Source organism: Canis lupus, chromosome 2, assembly GCF_003254725.2.
Source record: "Canis lupus dingo isolate Sandy chromosome 2, ASM325472v2, whole genome shotgun sequence".
NCBI classification, from domain to species: Eukaryota; Metazoa; Chordata; class Mammalia; order Carnivora; family Canidae; genus Canis; species Canis lupus.
The window spans coordinates 9,775,017-9,798,384 of record NC_064244.1 but is presented as its reverse complement, the minus strand read 5'-3'; the positions used below and the strand labels follow the sequence as shown (position 1 = coordinate 9,798,384).

The 23,368-nt window shown below is 36.8% G+C and overlaps 1 protein-coding gene across 1 annotated transcript in view; it reads right to left on the bottom strand.

Annotated features, from left to right (window-relative positions):
• Positions 1-23,368, bottom strand: part of DNAJC1 (DnaJ heat shock protein family (Hsp40) member C1) — a 207,015-nt gene that overhangs the window by 20,019 nt on the left and 163,628 nt on the right. The window contains exon 9 of the mRNA XM_025463991.3: positions 7,602-7,721. Coding sequence (XP_025319776.1) covers positions 7,602-7,721 — 120 coding nt within the window. The remainder of the gene's footprint in view (positions 1-7,601; positions 7,722-23,368) is intronic.

The window sequence follows — 23,368 nt, the reverse complement described above, 5'->3', positions numbered from 1 at the left end:
TGTCTTTACCTGCATGATTGTAACTTGGATGCAGGCAAATTTGGTATTCCAGCTCAGTGGAAGGGAAAAGTGCATAAGAGTTCCTATGAACTCATATTATTTCAATTATGTTCCTCTGAAAAGAAATTAGTAACCTAACCAGAGCAGAGCTTTGGGGAACTTGGACGAATCGTTGCTGGGCAACTTGCCATAATCTTCTACAATTTGTTGATTTTAAAAATTGAAAAACCATCTGTAAAATACATAAAATTGTTTAAAATATGAAAAGCCATTTTGTAAGATCTTACAAATTATGATCTGGTAAATATTACTCACTGTAGAGAAAAGTACTATGCTATGGACACATTTCTTGCGCCCTCAAAGGAGAATGTTTTCAATATCAAATTATTTTGCTCTATTATTCTACTTTCTAGTATACTTAAATTTGGACTATGCCTTTTTTGAATGGTTTTCTATTGTTTATAGAGTTTCTAGTTGCCTTTTTTTGTACATATAGATTTTTAGAAGTTTTCAGCCCTATTATCTAATCTATAAAATCTCCCTTTCTGGGATGCCTGGGTGGCTCAGTGCTTGGGCATCTGCCTTCAGCTCAGGGCATGATCCTGGGGTCCCGGGATTGAGTCCTGCATCTGGCTCCCTGCACGGAGCCTGCTTCTCCCCCTGCCTGTGTCTTTACCTTTCTCTCTGTGTCACTCATGAATAAGTAAATTAAATCTTTAAAAAAGAAAAAAAAAAAAAAAACCTTCCTTTCTTTAGGAATTGCTCTCACACAACCTCTCATTCTCTTACTTCAAGGTAGATATATTGCACTCTTGGCCTATTGTATCACTCTGGAGTCTTGGGATTTCTGTTCTATTGGACTGGATCTCATGTCTTTCTCTTTTTAAATTTTATTCAGTTTTGATTGTTTTGCTAGAGTACAATCTCAGGGAACTTTATAAGAAAGAGGGTGCATCCCTGCCTCATGTATTTACCATCACACTTGGTTTGCTGTAGGTTCAGAACCATTTCTCCTCACAGAACCTAGTGTTGCTAAGCAATCTGCTGTCACTCTGGCCTTATTTGGACGTTTCTTCTTTCTGGAAGCTTTAAAGATCATCTGTGTAGTCAGTGTTCATAAAATTTTCCAGGATCTTTTCTATGTATCCCACTTGACTTTGGAAGGTTCTTATAAATTGGTCTCAGGCTTTTACAAGTTTTACAAAACTTCATTTGTATTATTTAGTGAATAATCTTCTTAGATTTGTTTTCTCTTTCTCTCTCTCACTAGAACTTTCAATCAGGTTTGGACTCTTGGACTGATTCCCTGTATTTATCTTTTCTATAGTATTGTAACTGCTCCGTAGGACATTTTCCTGATAACTTTCAACCATTCTACTTCACTTATTTGGATATGTATTTTTGTTCTGATTCTTTATTTTCACAGATCCTTTCCTTTTCCCCTCATTTTATAAATTCAGTACTGTATTGACTCTCTAAATACCATCCTTAGAATGCTGGTATAATAAACTAATTCTAGAAGGTTGGTATAACCCTATCTAAAGATATCCCATTAACAAAACATCAAAGATTCTATAATATAGACAATATATATATAAATGCAAGAATCTTAAATTATTAACAAATCCACCTGTTTATTAAGGAATAGTATTATATGACCAAGTGAAGTTTGTCTTGGAAATACAAAGGAGAGGCCCTGGGTAGCCCGGGTGGCTCAGCGGTTTAACACCTGCCTTCAGCCCTGGGCCTGATCCTGGAGACCTGGGATCGAGTCCCGTGTTGGGCTCCCTGCATAGAGCCTGCTTCTCCCTCTGCCTGTGTCTCTGCCTCTCTCTCTCTCTCTGTCTCTCTCTCTCTCTGTCTCTCATGAATAAATAAATAAAATCTTAAAAAAACAAAAACAAAAACAAAGGAGAGGCCCTGATAATATATTTATCCTCATTAGGTCATATGAGAAAAATTATATGATCATGTTGATATATGTTTAAAAAAATCATTGTTAAATTTTGTATCTATTCCTGAGCACAAGAGTAATGAATTAGAATTGGAAAATCTGAAAAAAATTTCCCTAGCACAATAACATATCTCTCGTATCAATGTCTAATATTAAAATTAATGGCCAAAAATCAGGTTTTCTTATTATAATGTTGAGTAAAAAGTCTGCACTAATCACTATTACTGTAATATAATAACCTCTCTGGAAGAGCTAGGTAATATAATCAAATAAGAAAATAAGATAAAGGGGCACCTGGCTGGCTTAGTCAATACAGCATGTGACTCTTAATCTCAGTGCTGTGAGTTTGAATCCATGCTGGGTGTAGAGATTACTAAAAATACATAAATAAAAAAGAACACAAGATATAAAGAAAATGGCAAAGTATTTGCAGGCAATAAGACTCTATCCTAAAATTCTAATGAATTAACACAAGCTTCTGATAGAAAATCAGTATGTAAGGAAGCAAGTCACAAAAATCAGTGCTGTAACACTTTTCACTTATTTGACAGGCAATGATGAAAAGCAAAAAATAATACTCAGTGTTTGTGAATTATGACGAATGACCTCTCCTTACACTATCAATGGCATTGCATATTGTTATGACTTCTCTGGAGGCCAGTTTTAGAGCCATCAAAAGTTCTAGAAACATCCATATTCTTGAACCAAGCAGTTCTTCTAGGAATACAAGCTAAGAACATAGAAATAAGTGGAAAGGTGGATGGAAAAAAAAAATTAGACAATCCAGTAAAATAGCAAAACAGGAAGCAATTTAAATGATAATCAGTAGGACATTCCTTAATTATATTAAGACACCAAAAATATTCTGTGTTTAGAAAAATGAAGTGGATTTCACTGTCATGAAGAGTAGCTCTGTTTCATAGTGAAGTAAAAAGGACAGGATACTGATTGATACTGTTAAGATTATATATATTCATGCCAAAGGACTAAAGTCTAGATGATATATGACAAAATGTTTATACAAGTAATTTTTTATTATGGCTGATGAGAAAAAATTTTTTACTTGAATGTATTTTTAAAAGTTTATTTTTTTTCTATGAACATAGTTTTACCAAAAAGTTTTAATGATAAAAAGTGTCTAGACACTTTTAAAGTGTTTTTCATACACACAGCAATAAAACAGCGTTAAGTAGGAATAGGAACATATTAGATGAGGTACCAAAATACCTGGTGTTGTCCCAACTTTACTGGTAGTTGTGTCACTTTGAACAAACATCTCAGTAGCAGTGTACTCAACTGTAAAATGGGGATAAATAATGCTGCCTATCTGTCTCACCCATGCTGTTGTGAAGATCAAGTAAAACAATGAATATTTACAGGTTTTGAAAAATATACCTCAAAAATGAATGATGGAATAATATTATCACTTAAAACAGTTAAAAATGTTGGTTTGATCTGATTTTTGCAATGTTATTCTTATATAGGAAATATATAGTTTATCATCCTGCTGCATGTGTGATATTGCTCAATTTTGAGAGAAAAATGGTGACACGGAAGGCAGGTCTATAAACTTTTGCCTCAGAAGTGATATTATAGCAAAACTCTAACCAAATTAGTAGACAGATTAAACAATTAAGCAATTTTCTCTGATGGACACCAAAAGATCCTAATATTACTGTCTTCTCTTTTCTTTAAACAAGCAGTCAAGTTGCCTGAAATTTTTAGCCCAATCATTCATATATATATACTCAGGGTAAGAACCTAAAGCCTCCTATTCAAATACAAGTAAGTGTGTGTGTGTGTGTGTGTGTGTGTGTGTGTATGTATGAGAGAGAGAGAAAGAGAGACAGAGAGAGATTGAGATTTTGGTAACACATCTTTATCACCTATTAATATTAGTTTGAAAATTGGTTATTAGATTAGCCAGTGACTCATCTAACAAGAAGGATGAGATAAAAGACCTATTCCTTTCTAAAATTTAAATATCTTAAAAGGTCTTGAGATTGAGGAAGTGAGGAAGGAGAGGAAGAGAAGTGAGGGAGGAGAGAGGGAGAGTATGAGTCAGGCTCAGACCAAGAGAAGTGCTTTAGCAGGAAGCCTGGTTAAGAGGACAGCGAGACAGTCCTTGTCATCTTTACAACTCACATAGGTCTAGTCTAACTCTAAAAATAATAGCAGTAATATACTGGCCAAAATAATTACTATATATTTAATTCACTGATAAACCATAAAGTTTATCTTCTATTGAATAAAATCCCACTTACATGTTTTTGAAACGACTACCATAACATATAAATTCCTCCAAGAGTATCTCCTCTCTAAGCTGTAGCTACATAAAATACAATTGGGAATTTTATGATTTTCCCTCCTCTTTTTCACTTGCACATGAGGACGCTTATCTAACTACACACCTCCACATCTCACTGTGGCACTAAGCTAATTATAAAAGTCTGTTTAAATCTATTCACCTGTCTTGTTTTGCTGCCTACCTGGGCCTTTTCCAAGCAGGCAGAAAATCTCCAATCAGTCTGTTATCACAACCAGAATGCAAGAGATTAGTGACCAGGAGAGAAGCAGCATCAGTTTACATCCTTTCAGGCAAGAGAGTATTACTTCAGAAGAAAGAAATCTGAGGCTCCCTGACCTTAATTGAGAAAACCTGCAGTTAATAATCACATTAAAGTTGGTTTCATGTGCCAGTTTTTGTTTCCTTTGTTGTTTTTACAATTTGAGTGTCCTTTGTGGTTACCAAAATTATTTGCTGAAAGGCATATATTAACATTTAAAATACTTATTCTATAGTAAAGTAGGTCTTATAGTTTTGATATATCTGAATTAAAATATACTTTGAATTTTTTACAATGGGAATCACATTGCTTATATTTATCCAGAGTAGAATTTAGCAACTTGTTGATTGTGGCAATTAATACACCGAAAACTCCTTTTTAAAATGAGTAATAAAATGGGTCTTTCATTGTAATGTGTCAACCCAAATAAAGGACATATAGATCCCACCACGAGTATACTCTTATTGTTCCCCACAAAAGGTCAATTGTTTCTTGAAGGAAAGAGAACTAAACCTGAAGTTAGAAAGTTAACAAAACAAAAAAACAAAAAACGGCTCAAGGAACAGATATGCAGACCATGGAGAATTGGTACAGGTGATCAGGTCAGTAAGCAGAGGTTCTGATGACAGCAAGCTGAACTTATTTTTTTCACCATAATTAAATACTTAATGAAAACAAATCTAATTAATGCCAAAAGGTATAAATGATCTAAAGTGAGGTCAACTTTCACTTAACAGGAACTATATTAGCTGAACTCACTTTAGCTGCCTCAATGTAATTCACTGCGTGTTCACTAAAACAAGTTATCTGAGTCTTCAGACACCTGCTCTCTTTTAGAGAGTGATTTGTGTGTGTATGCGCCTCTGTCTGGGGTTACTGAAATGAAATGTAGAGTCTAGCTATGGAGACGATACTCACAGAATGAAAACACAGTGTGCCTGCTGTATAGAGAAAAAAAGTTACAGTAGCATTTTTTTGGTGCCAAAAAAAGTTTAGGATTTCTAAATATTTATTTTCAAGGTACTTTTGTATTATGAAAATAGAATATTTGGAGGAAAAAAAAATCTCAAGAAGTCATGTTTGCTATTTCCATGTAAAAGGAAAAAATGTCTATTGCAGACATGGAGTCAGTCTCCCTTGGGTCAATCTAGAAGAAAAACAACTGAAACATACGGGATGAATTTGCAAAAGTTTGCAAAGATGTCTTTGCTTATACAAAGACAGACTAAGACTACTATATAATGTATAGGTTTTCTAGATCTATGATATGAACTAGCCATTCTCAAGGCTCTGCTGGTTACATCATGTATATTCTTAGCATATAAACTTTCATCTCTCCTTTTAAAAATATAGGTAAAAATTTAACCAGTTAATGACAATTTAAAATATTGCTCTATTCAATTTTCTGTCTTTGACATTATTAACTATGAGGTCTCACAGAAATATTATTTAAAAAGTTAAAGGCAGTGCTGCTTTGAAAGGCGACACTAAATTAATGAACTATTCTTTCCCATTAAAACTAAAACTTTTAAGGCTCTTTTACACCAGCTTGATAACTTTCTAAAAATTATTTCAGTAATTTTTGTTAATCATATAGTAACAGTAGTTGTATAATTAGAGGGTCACAGTACTTAAAACATCAATAACCATGGAATGTCTTTATTGTGGTCAGACATTTACTGATAAGGCATTATTAATTTATCTTTTATGAACAACCTAAAAACAAGGTAATAAAATGCACATCCCAGTAACATTCTTAGCAGAAGAAAAGGCATTCTTATGGTTCTTCTCCAGTCACCTAAGATAATGGGTCTCCTCATAAAAAAGGAAAAGAAAAATTACAAGATACAAAAGCTATTTTTTCCACATGATGAGAACTTTAACTCTGAAGCCAAAATAATGCAAAACATCATATAAAAATTCAAATAATAGTCTTTTAAATGTGATTTTTAAAAGACCTATCTGGTAGTAAAAACATTCATTACTATAATTTAAAATTCTCAAGGCAATTCCTATCCAAAAACAAAAAAATTAAAAGAAAAAAATTGAGAGCAATATTTTGTATGTTTGTTTATAAAATAAAAAATGGAATTTTACTATGAAAAATTTATACCATTTAGGTAAAAACCTGGATTTTTTTTGGGGGGGGGGCTGTGTTAATCATTTGGCAATGTTTTAAAATTGTTCATTATCAAAACGGGCTCAAGGGCATACTTAAAGAATTGGACATTTGAATCTTTGCTTTCAGTAACCTCTGAAATATTATAGGTTTATAGGATTTATTTAAATTAAATTCAGTAAATAACTGATTCATTTAGTAAAGAATATTTACTACCATTTTTGAAGTGGAGGCTCATATTGATTAAAATATATTTCTCTGGATTTTAAGTAATCATTTACTATTTAGCACATGTCAGATACTGTGGTAGGTGCTTTTATAAAGTTCTCTGCCCTAAATTTCCTGAATAAAGTGTCAAATCAAAAACTTTCCAGGTAAATATTTAGTCTTTTAAAAGTTGGATACAGCCAGTCACTCATATATATATTCATTCATGCACACATATATATTATATATTCGTTCATGTATATAATTTTTTTTGGTCAAACAACTGGTCAAAATGGACGGTAGGTACTATCTTTGAGATAAAAAGGCATACATAAGAATATTGCTGATTTAATTAATCCAAGCTACCTGATTAAGTACCTAGAGCAATCTGTACTTCAACGTTAAAGAGCTCCAGCTGAAATATAACTTCTCTAATTCTGATTAGTCTGAGAACTACTTTTACCACAGCTAAAGGGGTCACTTTAAACACAAAAACCAGCATTGTTTTCTGTGATTAGGTTACTGTAGCTTAAGTCTCTAAACACTAGAATTCCTCACACAGCTGTTAATTGTGGACCAGGGGACTGGCTGACATCTGCTTCTTGCTTATTTTGTTAATGGTTCACTTCCAGGTCCTAAAAGGATTGTAGCCTTTCTCCAAAGAGAATGTTGGATGCATCTATGTCTGTCTTCTACATAGTTGGCTTGTTCTGGTTTGTCACTCTCCATACAATGCAAATCTGAGTGAACTCACATCTGTCACCGATCGACCCAATTCGTGGGCAATCTTTTCCCATCGACCTGGGGTCCCTCCTGGGAACTTAACCATACTTCTTGTCAGCTGGCTGAGGTCCTCTTCTGTCCATTCAGGTGCCTGCAAAACATTATAGAAAAAGATAATTCAGAGAATGTTCGCTAAAACATTTAATAAGCTTGTGAAACCAACTATTGGCAATTTGCTTTCTAGCAAAAAATACTATAAGCATGAATCCAGTAGTTTAGATAAAGCTTTGATCTGCATATTTAACTCCGAATGCAAAGCTCCAGCAAGCCTTTTAAATTTTCCTGTGTGTACCAAATAAGAAAGCAGAAATATTGTGAAGCCAGACTTTTTAAGACATTAAAAAAAAATTCAGTTTTGCATTAAAGTGAGGCACCACTCTCAAAGCCTATGAAATGCATTGTGTGCCACCATGCTCTCACAGATGTTTCCTATAAGGCTGTTATAAAAGGTCTTAAAGTTTTAAGAAAAATTATAATTTAAAGAAAACAAAACACCTTATAAGTAAAAATGAAAATGTGAACAAGTACATGTACTGATTTAGAATCAGAACTGAAACAAAGAGATGCTTTTTGTTCATTCTATGTAATATTTAATTCTAAAACTCATGTACTTTCAAAAAGTTCAACTTATCAAACGTTAGCATTTTATAAAACTTGGAACAGAAAACTAGAAATGTTTACAGCCAAGACTTAAACCATCAAGTCCATGCAAAGAAACACTTCATTTTTGAGAAGGTAAATTGCCTCTAAGAGGCTGTTAAATTGAATTAAAAAAATACCTTAAAGATTATAAAATTTTTTGCAAACACAAAAATTCTAACAGCAAGCATATTCTCTGCATTTTATTCAGCACTGCTACTTGGTCAAACCCAAAGCTGAGCAGAGGAAAAGAAGCTATTACTTAATAACAAGTAACCATGTTACAATAATTTTACATTAGATTTTAGTACTAAACTATTCCCTACCAGAGGCGCCAACCCCTCTGGTATTAAACAATACTCTAGGAGTCAGCAGAGAAATGGAGGAAGCCCACCTTATTTTCTTTAATTAAAAAGAAAGAAAAAAAGAAAAAAGGAAACCTTTGAGACAAATACCTTTTCTAATCACCATTTCCGATAATGAACAGGCATACATCAGGCCGTTTGCATTACAGAACCATCAGCACAGAACAACAGTCAGAGGTGAGTGACCCTAGGGACTATCTCCACAGCTACAGCAAAGCTGCTCCCTGACACTAATCCTCCCTGTCATTCTCCCACTGTGCTCTAACCACACTGACATCCGCCTGCCTCACTGCAAGCTTAACGGGGCCCTTCCTGACTTTTTACTGTCTTCCCCAATCAATGGTTCAAGCGTGCTCTTTTCACCATGTCCAAATGGCAGCTTCACTCATAATCAAAGTGCACTGCCCCTGTTAAAGGGCTTTCCGAAAGGCTCTCCCATTTGCATTCATTTGCAAAGCAAACTACTTTTATTCACTTTGTTCTGCTATCAAGAATGTTCCCTGAAGCAGATAAATTGGCATAAATACAACCTGCCACTTAAGAGTCAGTAAATAATAGCCAATAGTTGGGAGGATTTTATCAATCATTCTATTTTGTATCCACTAAAAGCTGAAAGCCTCAAACATATTCATCAGTACAACCCCTATAATACATGCATAAATTCACTTCTATAATAAGGTAGTCTACATAGGGTATGGTCAGAATTTCCTTGATATTTAATGAATATTGGAAATCTAATGCTCCATATTAGATAATTTGAAAATTTACACTGAAGATTTTTTTCTTTTTGCTCGTTTGATTTAACTTTATTTGGGGAAAAATTATTCAGACATTAGAGGGATAAAGTGGATTTCCAAGGAAATACTTTATTTTTAAAAAGCTGAAACTTTAATAACCATACCAGTTGGCTTCAGAAATGTGAGAGTTATTAAGAATTTAAATTGATAGTAAAAGTCATATCATGAGAAGTATTAGGTTGACACTGCACAGAGATATAATATAACAATGCAATTTCACATTAAATCAAATCATCTTATTTCTGTATTAATAATACATTTTTAGCAAGCAGTTGTCTAAAACATCAATAATATAAGCCATTGTTTCACATAAGTAAACTAATTCTTTAAAGCAATTCCTATTTTTAATAGATTGGCTTTCCAAATATGCTGCATTTATGAATAATGGGCATTAAAGACCGATCAGATTGTAATTCTTTGTTAATGAGTCTTAAAGTACGTTGCCACCTTTTTCTGGGAAGGAAAAATTTTAAGTATTTGGACTGATATTCTGAAAAATCATCTATTGCTATGACAGTCTTTTAGCTTCATAGTTATTTCATGGCTGTGATTTTCATTATTAATATTAAAAAAACCTGGATCAATAATAACTAGGCCCATAATCTAAATTTGAAAGAATCCTTTTAGCAATTCATTATTCTCTCTCCTACAGCTGTAAGGCACTTTGGTGAATGTGTAATTCCTCAGCAATAGTTAGTTGTGTCTTTAGAAGCAACAGAGCCTACTGTGATCCAGCTACTACAGCAGCCATGAGGGTGGCCATGGTGTGAATGTATTCTCCTTGTTCTAATCTAGAGCCAACTGTAGCTGTGAAAGTCAAATGAATGCATAAGCATACTGCTTTGCCACTTAAAACCATGTGTGTCCAATATTACTGAGACACTGGGCCAAAAATCCATCTCTACAGTAAAGTAATGGAAGACACCACATGGTGTGGGGACAGCTGTTGTGACTATACAAGCATTCCAATTTTGCATCAGAAAAGCCCCGCTCTGGGAATAAATCTCCATACTGAATAAAAAATAAAAAGTAAGTTTTCAAATTATTCAATATTTTTATGTAACGACCTCAAAATATATCTACTAAAGTAAGAGCTGATATAAAAATTTAAATTGTATTCCCAAATAGTATCCCTTTGGGATAGATTTTTGTCATAAAACCACATATGTTCAAAGATTTGATGCCTTTGAAAATCCTTACTATTCTTGGGGGATAGGAGTTGGAGGCTGCATGGGAAAGCACACTCTTTTTTCAGTAATATATACATACCTTACTCCTCACAGCTGCAGACCATAAAATGTTAATTCCTAAGTATCATGCAATTTATTTGGTACTGAAAACTTACCAAATTAGAAGAAATTTTATATATGTTTATTGTATTTTCTTACTTGAAGGACAAAAGATCCATTTCTATTAAATAGTTATTGAAACTCTCTAATGAATATTTCTACTGAAGTGACCATTATTTTATATAATTACAAAAGTTACAATTTTGGATTCAACAATTTTTAGTCGATTCAGCTCAACTCAGAAATTCTCAGAAATTTTACCTAACATAATGTCCTTGCAAATAGCATCACCCAGTTAAAATATTAGATATATGAGATATATCTAATAATGTATACTTAATAATGTGGATGGTATAGCTAATAATCAGCTACTTTCCAAATCCATGTTCTATAATGACTGTGTTTCAGAATGTATATTTGACTTTCATCTCTACAGTTTTCCTTTCCAATTTAAAAACTGAGCAATTGGGATCCCTGGGTGGCGCAGTGGTTTAGCGCCTGCCTTTGGCCCAGGGCGCGATTCTGGAGACCCGGGATCGAATCCCACGTCAGGCTCCCGGTGCATGGAGCCTGCTTCTCCCTCTGCCTGTGTCTCTGCCTCTCTCTCTCTCTCTCTGTGACTATCATAAATAAATAAAAATTAAAAAAAAAAAATAAAAAAAAAATAAAATAAAAACTGAGCAATTAAGTGCCCTTGACTATATTTGTGGACAAACTGTATGTAAAAACAACCAAACAACAAAATTAAAAACAAATCATTTTTCCTTTTACTCTTAAGAGTAAAAGAAAGTTTAGAGAAAAGCTTGTAACTGATCCCAAACTGTTGTTCTAAGGTTGTGACCCTTCAGCAGCAATCATTTCATGTTGTGCCCAGAAAGATCTCCTCCATCTATGAGTTAGCTACCTTCCCAAAGAGAAATCTTCTCTGGACCAGTGACCCTAAGGTATGGTCCATGGGCTGGTGCCAACTGGCCAATAGTTTGTTACCATCTGGGACAAAGTAAGTCCAGAAACTTAAAGGGTTAGAAACAGCAAATTAAAACTGCCACAACAACTATGTAAGCAGTAAACTCTTATTTATTTCTATTTAAAAAATATTTTATTTATTTATGAGAGAGAGAGATTGAAAGAGCACACACGCATAAGTAGACAGAACAGTAGGCAGAGGAAGAGGGAGAAGCAGGCTCTCTGCTGAGCAGAGCTCAATGTGGGGCTTGATCCCAGTACCCTGGGATCATGACCTGAGGCTAAGGTAGATGCTTAACTGACTGAGCACCTAGGTGCCCCTAAACTCTTCTTTTAAAAAGAATATAAACAAGTGAGATGTTAAACTACTATGGTGGGTCACATTGAGTATGAGTTGCATTCTTTTTTTTTTTTTTTTTTTTTAATTTTTATTTATTTATGATAGTCACACAGAGAGAGAGAGAGAGAGAGAGAGAGGCAGAGACACAGGCAGAGGGAGAAGCAGGCTCCATGCACCGGGAGCCCGATGTGGGATTCAATCCTGGGTCTCCAGGATCGCACCCTGGGCCAAAGGCAGGCGCCAAACCGCTGCGCCACCCAGGGATCCCTGAGTTGCATTCTTATTAAGCACAACAGGACTACAGATTGGTCAGCAACAGATGGAAATAAAAAATATTCTAAACTGAGGTGCCTGGGTGGCTCATTGGATTGAATGACTGACTCTTGATTTTGGCTCACATCATACATGATCTCATGGTTCATGAGATCGAGCCCCACATTGAGCTCAGCCCTCAGTGGGGAGTCTCCTTGAGACTTTACTCCCTCTCCCTACTACTCTCCTCCAAATTGCATATTCTCTACCCCTGCCTTAAAAAATAAAAATATTTTAAACCTGGTTCTTTACTACAGAGTTTGAGAAACTTTGCTTAAGATAATGCATATAGTTCAAATTCCTTTTTACTGCTTCTTTGGGAGCAACAATAAATAAATCCCTCTGGAGAAATGGACACAAGGATGTTTGATCCATTGCTTTAAAAATATTTCATGCCACTAAGTGTTGTGGTGATTTGATACATAGTAAAAGATAATACAGTGGGCATCTGGGTGGCTCAGTTAAATGTCTGCCTTTAAGCTCAGGTCATGATCCCAGGGTCCTGGGATCAAGCCCTGCATCGGGCTCCCTGCTCAGTGGGGAGTCTGCTCCCTCTCCCTTTGCTCCCTGCTCATGCTCTCTCTTTATCTCAAATAAATAAAATAATAATAATAACACAGTAAGATTACTCTGGGATAGGAAACCGCAAGTTATAAAGGGCTTGAGGTGGGGATCATGTCTAGGATGTTTGAGGAATAATGAGATGACCAGAGTGGCTGTAGCAAAGCTAAGCAGAAAGGCAGGGAGAGGAAAGGAGGCTGGAGAGGTAAGAAGGTGAAATCACATAAGAACTTAGAGGCCATTGCAAGGATTCTAGCTTCTTTATTTTGCATGTCACATAAAGCTACTGGATGGATTTTTTTTTTTTTTTAAGATTTATTTATTTGAGAGAGAGAGAGTGAGCATAAGCACTGTAGGGGAGGATCAGAGGGAGAGAAACTCAAGCAGATTCCCCACGGAGGGTGGAGCTTGATCCCATGACCCTGAGATTATGACTTGAGCAGAAACTAAGTTGGACACTGAACCAACTGAGCCACCCAGGTTTCCCTGGAGGGATTTTTTTTTAAATTGAGGTATAATTCAACATTATATATTGTACCTATATCAGATGTACAACATAGTGATTTGATATTTGTATATATGGTTGACCCTTGCTTGAAAACATGGATTTGAACTGCATGGGTCCTCCTCACATAGATTTTTTTCTTTTTAAATAAATACAGTACTGTAAATGTATTTTCTTTTCCTTATGATTTTAGTAATATTTGTTCTCTAGCTTACTTTATTGCAAGAATATATAATATATACCATACAAAATATGTGTTAATCGACTGGTTATGTTATTAGGCTTCTGGGCAACAGTAAGCTATTAGTAGTTTTTGAGGAGTCAAAGTTATACAGTTTTCAACTCAGCACTAGGTGTGGGGAGAGTGCATTGGCACCTCTTAACCCCACGTTGTTCAAGAGTCGACTGTATTAAGAAATGATCAGGGGGATCCCTGGGTGGCGCAGCGGTTTGGCGCCTGCCTTTGGCCCAGGGTGCGATCCTGGAGACCTGGGATCAAATCCCACGTCGGGCTCCCGGTGCATGGAGCCTGCTTCTCCCTCTGCCTGTGTCTGCCTCTCTCTCTCTCTCTCTCTCTGTGACTATCATAAATAAATAAAAATGAAAAAAAAAAAAAAGAAATGATCATAATAAGTCTAGTCACCATAAACAGTTACAGAATTTTGTTTTGTTGTGATTAGAATTTAAATAAATTTTTAAAAAGTTCTCGTTAGTTAACAAACAGTGCAATATTGGTTTCAGGAGTAGAATTCAGTGATTCATCACTTACATAAACCACCCAGTGCTCATCATAACAAGTGCCCTCCTTAGTACCCATCCTTCATCTAGCCCATCCCCTACCCACTTCCCTCCATCACCCCTTTGTTTTCTATCTTTAAGAGCCTCTTATGGTTTGTCCCCCTTTTCTTTTCTCCTCCCATATGTTCATCTGTTTTGTTTTGCAAATTCTAAGTATGATTGAAATAATTTGGTATTTGTCTTTCTCTGATTTATTTCACTTAGCATAATATACTGTAGCTCCATCCACATCATTGCAAATAGTAAGATTTCATTCTTTTGATGGCTGAGAAATATTCCATTATATATATAATATATATATAACATGTATATAGTATACATAATATGCCTCTATCTATCTATCTATCTATCTATCTATCTATCTATCTATCATCACATCTTCTTATGGACATTTGGGCTCTCCATGGTTTGCTTATTGTTGACAATGCTGCTATAAACACTGGGGGTCCATGTACCCCTTCGAATCAATATTTTTGTATCCTTTGGGTAAATACCTAATAGTGCAATTGCTGGATAATAGGGTAGTTCTATTTTTAACTTTTTGAGGGACCTCCATACTATTTTTCAGAGTAGCTGTACCAGTTTGCATTCTCATCAACAGTGCAAGAGGGTTCCTCTTTCTCCACATCCTAACACCTGTTGTTTTTTGTGTTAATTTAGCCATTCTGACAGGTATGAGGTGGTATCTGATGGGAACTTTTAAGATTTACTCTCAGCAATTTTTAAATATGCAATACAGAAATAACTATAGTTGTCATGCTGTAAATTACATCCTATGACTTATTTCATAACTAGTTTGTACCTTTTGAACTCCATCCATTTCACCTACCCCTCACTCTCCCCCTCTGGCAACTACCAATCTGTTCTTTGTATCTAGGAGCATGGTTTTTCATTTGGTTTTGAATTCTAATACAAATGAGATCATATGGTATTTGCCCTACAGACTTATTTCACTTAGCATAACGCCCTCAAGGTCCATCTGTGTTGTCAAAAGGGCAAGAATTTCTTCTTTTTTTTATGGTTGCATAGTTATGTATACACACACACACACACACACAGAGAGTGTATTTTCTATATCCATTCATCTGTCAATGGACTCTTAAATTGTTTCCGTATCTTGGCTACTGTAAATAATGCTGCAGGGAAAATGGAGGTGCACATATCTTTCTGAGTTTAGTATTTCCAGCTTCCTTCAGATAAGTTCTCAGAAATGGAATTGCTAGATCATATGGTAGTTCTATTTTTAATTTCTTGAGGAATCTCCATAGTGTCTTCCATAGTGGCTGCACCAATTTACCTTCCCACCAACAGTGTGCACAGGGGTTCCCTTTCCTTCAGATTCTTGCCAACATTTGTTCTTTTTTTTCTTTTGATGCTAGCCATTCCAACAAATATGAGGTGATATCTCATTATGGTTTTGACTTGCATTTCCCTGATGATTAGTAATCTTGAGCATCTTTTCATGTATCTGTTGGCCATTTGTATGTCTTCTCTGGAAAAATATCTATTTACATCCTCTGTGCATTTTTTAATCAGATTGTTTTTCTGCTATTGAGTTGTACTAAGTTCTTTATAGTAACCCCTTATCAGATATAGGATTTGCAAATATTTTTTCCCATTCAGTGCACTGCCTTTTCATTTTGTTGATGGTTTCCTTTGCTTTGCAGAAGTCTTTTAGTTTGATACAGTTCCACTTGTTTATTTTTACTTTTGTTGCCTTTACTTTTGATGTCAGATCAAGAAAGTCATTGCTAAGACTTCTGTTAAGAATATTACCATCTTTTTTTTCATCTAGGAGTTTTTTTCTTTTTAAATTATCTAAGACCTTTATTAACTGGTGCTTGCTACTTGTTCACTTTTTAAAAATCAAGTTGTGGGGTGCCTGGGTAGCTCAGTCAGTCTTTGGCTCAGGTCATGATCCCAGGGTCCTGGGATTGAGTCCTGCATCAGGCTTCCTACTCAGTGGAGAGTCTACTTCTCTCTCTCCCTCTACTCCTTCCCAGAGCTCATGCTGCCTCTGTCTCTCTCTCAAATAAAGAAAATCTTAAAAAAAAATCGAGTTATGAACTTTTCTTTTTAAGATTTATTTATTTATTCATGAGAGACCCACAGAGAGAGGTAGAGACATAGACAGAGGGAGAAGCAGGCTCCTCACAGGGAGCCCAATGTGGGACTTGATCCCCATACCTGGTATTACACCCTGAGCCGAAGGCAGATGCTCAACTACTGAGCTACCAGGCATCCCAAGTTGTAAATTTTTATTACAAATTAAAACTGAGGTTCTTAAATCTCAACTAGACCAAATATGAAACAATATAAAAACCTTTAATGGTAATTGAGAAAAACCAAGTTTTTTTTTTTCCTTTTTATAAAGACCATGTCTGTCATTACCAGAAAGAGACATCCTTAGATAAAAATAGTAACAAAATTTAAAAAATAATAAAAAAAAACCCATGCTGCATAGATAATGCAGATAGTTCTATTTATCTGATCAATGGACAAAAAGCAAGCACTTAAAAGTCTTCAGCTCCGAACTTTTGTTCATTTCTTATTGCTGGAATTCCATATTCATTTCTTCTTGTTGGACCAAACTCGATGATGGTAGAGATGGTAAGCTGACACTTATTCAGCCCTGCCTTGCTTAGCCTAGGGAGTGGATGAATTCTCAGCCAGTGGACTGGCTGCTTTTGTCTTTGCCATCTTGTGATTTAGGGTTTGCTGGGAGTCTGTGATGGTACTGAAGTTGTGGACGTACCCATATTGGGGTGGCTGCTGACCTTGGGCCTCATCGCCTTGATTTTCCTTATTTCCTTATTTGCCCTTCTCTCTAGGCTGTCTTTGGCAAGGAGGACTGCTGCAGAATTGTGGTGTGTGACCCTAATGCATATTCTGTCTCACTTATCTACCTTGTTCTCCTGCACCCTGTTTGTCAGTATCTTCCATCACCTCTCCCTGCACAGAAGGGTTGGAAGACTGGTCCACATGTGGTCCACACCCATGTGGGTTTGGGATGTAGTAAGGTGGGAACCCTTGCCTGTGGAAAGGCAGCACTGTTGGGCCTGGCCTTCAGGGGCACACTCTGATCTATCCACCCTTCTTTTCCCTACTCTTATTATTCTGGTAATTCTGCTGGGAATTGTGTGGAAGACCCCTGTGATGTGGGTAGCATCTATAATGGTTATGGTCTGCTTCATATTTACTGCTTTACACTGGAGCTCCATCAGGGCCTCTCACATTTACTGCCTCCCAAACCTTTTTTCACTCAACATCAAACTCCATAGTCTCTTCATCTCGTACACTGTGAAGGTACTTCCTGGGGTTATTCTTCTTTATGGTAGACTGGTACACAAATACATCTTCCTTGGTGTCATTCTTGTTGATGAAACCATATCCATTTCTTACATTGAACCATTTTACTGTTCCCACAACCTTCCTTGAGATGATCTTGTTGTCCCCACCGGCAGGTGCCAGCTATGCCACTGCTGGGTGGGGTAGGACTTGGTGTCTGCAGGGCTGAGGATAGGGGTGGCGGATGGCTGCTTGTGGATGTGGTGACGGTGACTGGGGTCAGCTGTGGCTCCTCCTGGGTGTGATGGGAACTAGGCCACTGGAATTGGTGGGGTTGCTCAGGGCTCTCTGGGGCCCTCTCTATCCACTGTGGAACTCTAAGTTCAAGTCTTTAATCCATTTTAATTTTTAAGTGTAAGTGGTATAAGATAGTGGCCCACATTCATTGTTTTGCATATGGCTGTCCAGTTTTCCCAACATTTATTGAAGGGTCAATCCTTTCCCCAGTGGCTTCTCTATCATAAATTAATTGACCATGTATGTGTAGGCCTATTTCAGGGCCCTTTATTTGTGTGTCTGTTTTTTTTTTTTTTTTTTTAAAGATTTTATTTTTTAATTCTTATTTATTTATGATAGTCACAGAGAGAGAGAGAGAGGCAGAGACATAGGCAAAGGGAGAAGCAGGCTCCATGCACCGGGAGCCCGACGTGGGATTCGATCCCGGGTCTCCAGGATCGCGCCCTGGGCCAAAGGCAGGCGCCAAACCGCTGCGCCACCCAGGGATCCCTGTGTGTCTGTTTTTATGCCAATACCAATACTGCATTATTCTAGCTTTGCAATACAGTTTGAAACCAGGAAGATGAAGCCTTTAGCATTGTTCTTTCTCAAGACTGCTTTGGCCCTTCAGGGTCTTTGTAGTTTCATACAATTTTAAAATTGTTTGTTCTAGTTCCCTGAAAAATGGCACTGAAATTTTGATAGGGATTGCAGTGAATTTGTAGACTGCTTTGTGTAGTATGGTCATTTTAGCAATATTAATTCTTCTAATCCATGAGCACAGAGTATCTTTCCATTTATTTGTGTTGTCTTCAGTTTTTTTTTTTTCCATGAATGTTTTAAAGTTTTCAATCTTTCGCTTCACTTTTACTTTCTTGGCTAAATTTATTCCAAGGAATTTTATTCTTTTTGATGCAATTGTTAAATGGGATTGATTTCTAGAAGGATTTTTTTTCCCGTAAGTTGATGGTGTACTTTATTTTGTTTGTTGAGAGTTTATTTACAAAGGGTGGAGGAGGACTAAAGAGCTAGTGCAGTGTTATTAACAATGTTGATAGCTAAAACCTGGAAGAGAAGTCTTCCAAAGAGTTGGTGTCCTTATGAGGTAATAGTGAAATCAAATGGAGGGACAGAGCTGGCCCAAGATGACCACATCCAGAACCATAGTTGGGACTGGCATCAATTTCTTTTTCTTAAGGAGTCTATTTAATTACCTACCTACCTATTTTAGAGAGAGAGAAAGTGCACACATACTCAAGCAGGGGGGTGGGCAGAGGGAGAGAGAAAGAATTTCAAGCAGAGTCTGAACAGAGCATGGAGGTAGATGTGAGGCTCAACACCATGGCCCAAGATCATGAGCTGAGCCGAAACAAAGAGTTGGACGCTTAACTGACTGAGTCACCCAGGCACCCCTGGCATCAATTTCTAATTAGATTTGTGATATGGAGGGCAGCCCTGGTGGCTCAGCGGTTTAGCACTGCCTTTAGCCTGGGGTGTGATTCTGGAGACCAGAGATCAAGTCCCACATCAGGCTTCCCTTTATGGAGCCTGCTTCTCCCTCTGCCTGTGTCTCTGTATCTCTCATGAATAAACAAATAAAATCTTTAAAAAAATTTGTGATATGGAGTAATATGGGGATGTGATAAGTAAAAAAATTTGTGATATGGAGTAATATGGGGATGTGATAAGACTTTCTTAAATCTCTAATCAAAGTATTAATCTCTGTGATTTTCCTAGGAAAGCAATAATATTTTTGATTTAGCATTTGGGAGTACTCTTCCTTAACTGGTGTTCTTTGTCTGAACCATAAGGTACAGAAAATTATTCAAATGACATTTTTTAAATTCTCCCAAGGATGGTACATAACTAGCACAGGAGAAAAGTTAGTTCATTACACACAATAGATGCATAGGGCAGTAGGTCATAATTCTTTCCTTAAGTCCTGCTTGAGAAAGGCTGAGGGAGTAGTTACTGGAGGTTTGCATAATTGAATTCTTGGATTGGTGTTCCTCAGGCTATTTTTCAATAAAGCTTTCTGCCCATTTTTATTCCTTTCCTTAGAACACTGTTAAATAACAAATTCAGGATAGGGAAAAGATCTGGAGGAAGGTGTCAAACTACTCCTTGCATAGTCTTTTATCTCAGTCCTTTATCCTACCCAACACCTTTAATTCCTGAACTCTTCTGGGCTTCTGTCACATGAGACAGGTCCCTGCAAGGACAGAGTGGCGAAAGATAAGGCCTAACATGCTGGTAATTATCTACTGCTCCCCATCTAATAAAATTTCATTAACATTCCCTGACAGCTATTATTGTCTCCTCTATTCTTTGTTCCAGGGTTTATTTATGCCTGTTTTATTACTTTATTCTCATTTTGTGGGGATTTAGAAAGGACTAATGATAAACAAATGTGGTCAAGGTGATCTATTTACCAAGAATATAATTTTATATGAAAAAATTTGTTAAGTCTTCTTTAAAATGGTGAAACACACATTATATTATTCAAATTCTAACCTAAATAGTATGTACTAGAATAATCCATTCATGGTAATTTAGTAATGTAACGAAGAGCTGACTCCATTTTATATTTGATGGTAGCTTTGAAGTCTCACTCTTCCCTCTTCCCCTCGTACCCTATATCTGGGAAAGCTGTTGAGAAAGCCCAGGAGACTGAAACCTTGCAAACCCCTCCCTGTGCCCAAGATCCCTCAGCCCCACTCTCAAGCACAATGAAAAACTCTAAGTCAGTCTCTACCTTGTTCTCTCAAGCAATTTTGGGCTAATATGGGAAGTCTACCCTGTTTGCCTCAGAGAGCTTTATTATATAATAAGCCGATTTTTGTATACTCTTGTGTGTGTGCGTGTGTGTGTGTGTGTTTGCGTGCGTGACATCATCAGTCTTAAGTATCTGAACCAGATTTTGGGTGTGGAGGAGGTCCATCATGTCCCTGCAAGGCAGCCACACAACTGGTATTGGAAGCAGGACAGATAGAGGAGGACTACTACTGCTGGCTGAGGGACTTTGTTCTCTTACTTTAGTTTGTTAACTGGCTCTGTGGCTTGGTGCTACATTTGCTGAATTTTACCAAGCCTGTTATAGACTGAACCAATTTAAGGTGGAAGTTTCAATAACTGGTGTATAGGGAGAGGAATATGGGATTGGGTTCTCCTTTGGGTTGCCTTGAGTCATGTGTCCCAGCTCAAACCTGTCTTATGTGTCTTATATTGAATTGTGTGTTATGATTCCATCATAAACCATGACTAACACTAGATTCAGGAAAGACTCATCCTGTGTCTGACTGGTTGTGTGTCTCAATCAGAGGTCAGCCCCTATTCTATGGAGGGCTTGGGGAAAAGACTTGCAGCTTCTACAATATATAGGTCCACTGGGTGGTCATTTGTATGTGGAAGAACAGCAGGCATTATTTGAAGAGTTGAATTACTGAGATTTATTCTAAAGCCACATGGCTCTGTAGGACCCTACAAAATTCTTCTGTAGCTTCTGCTGCCTATTTCTCTAACCCCAGAAAGATCTTGATTCTTAGGGTTATAGAGAAAATCACCCATGAATACCAGTGGAAAGCCAAGGCATTAATTCAACCACTGTCACGAGGAAGAGTCCTAAATCTGATGATACTGATTTGAGTCTCTCTAATGGAAGAAATTTATAAATATAAGCAGTATATAGCGAATAGCTCCTTGAAATATATCTAGTAACCACCACCAATAGCAGGAAAAAAAGAAACCTATATACAGGGGGAGTCCATTGGTCTGTTAGGGTGGCTATAATAAAGTACCATAGGTGGAGTGGCTCAGACAATAGAAATCTATTTTCCCACAGTTCCAGAGTTAGAAGTCCAAGAGTAAGATGCCATAAGAGTTGTTTCTGGTGAGGGCTCTCTTCCTGGCTTGTAGATGGTCTTCCTCTAACTGTATCTTCACATGGCCCTTCCTCTGTATGTGGGAGGAAAAGAAAGAGATCCCTGGTCTCTCTTCCTCTTCTTTTTTTTTTTCTCTTCCTCTTCTTATAAAGACACCAGTTCTATCAGATTCCAGCTCTACTCTTATGACCTCATTTAGCCTTAATTACCTCCCTAAAGGCCCTATTTCCAAATAGTCAGTCACATTGGGGTTAGAGGTTCAATGTGTGAGGATGGGGAAGCATAATTCAGTCCACAACAAGGAGGAAACAAAAACTAAAAGTTCACAAATTAGGGCCAGTTGGTAACCTGAAATTTACTAAAACAATTCACACAACATAAAGACAAAAGGGCATATACTGGCTTTTGTGCCTCTATAATACTGGTTCTGAATTAATTTAAAATCTGCTAAAATATACCAATTGCCAAAGTTTGGCTTTAATATAGGGGCTCAAATTATAGCTACACTGGGGATACCACTAAGTTTAAACAATAATATTAGAAGAACTACTGAACATGATGAGAGGACAAACAGGTATGCCTCACCTTAACTACAGGAACTACTCTTCTTGCCTACTTTGTTCATGGTCACAGTATCCTTTGTCCTAAAATATCCCATAGTGGTCATGGACTCTCTGACTAGATGAGTAATAAAATTAAATAGTTGGCACTACAAATTATCTTGATAAAATGGAACCCCATGGACCTTCTCCCCCATTAAAATAGTTAATATGGTCCAATGTATATTAAAACATGGCCTTAATGATTGAAACCTACTATACAAGACATATTTAGAGAAGGGGTGATTTATCCCCACTGCTTTGCCATTTAACAGCTCAATTTGGCTCGCTCTTAAACTTGGGAAGAATGAATGGTGCCTCACAGTGGATTACCTCAAGCTTCATGCTGGGGGCCTCATTAAGGTTCTCATAGCCAGTATTATTGCAGTTACTGACTTCATCCAATCAGCAATGGTAAATATTTTGCCATTATAGATTTGGTGAATGTTTTGTTCAGTGACTATTTCCACAGCTTCTTTTTTAAAAAAATCTGTTTTTTAAAGATTTATTTATGTTAACGACAGTGAATGAGCCAGGGGTAGGCAGAAGGAGAGGAGGGAAAGAAACCCAAGCAGACTCTGTGCTGAGCATGGAGCCTGATGCAGGGCTCAATCTTATGATCCTGAGATCATGACCTGAGCCAAAACCAAGAGCTGGACACTTAACCAACTATGCCATCCAGTGCCCTTTGACTACAGTCTACCTCACCTCCAAAATATGAGATACTTCTTACCCAGCTACCATGGGGAAACTCAACAGCCTTGTTGTCACACAGTCTTTAAGGTCAAGATCTTAACTAGATCTTGCTTTCTCCAGGAAGACAGGTATTACACTGGTGACTTCTTCCCCTGAGGAGATTCATTTGACCTATTCATTCAGAAGCTCACAGAAAGAAAATGGGCCACTGCCTTATACTTGGTGTAAGTTCCTGCCACCTTAGTTAAAGACCTGAAAATTAACTGGTAAACAGAAAGCTGTTCCACTCATGATGCTATCAAGAAACAGCTATTGATTCTCTCAGAACTCACAACTCCTTTTAGGTCTTTTTGGGTTCTATAGGAAACACATTTCCCCTTTATATACTGTACTTAAGTCCTTTTATGCTGTTACTTGCAAACTGGC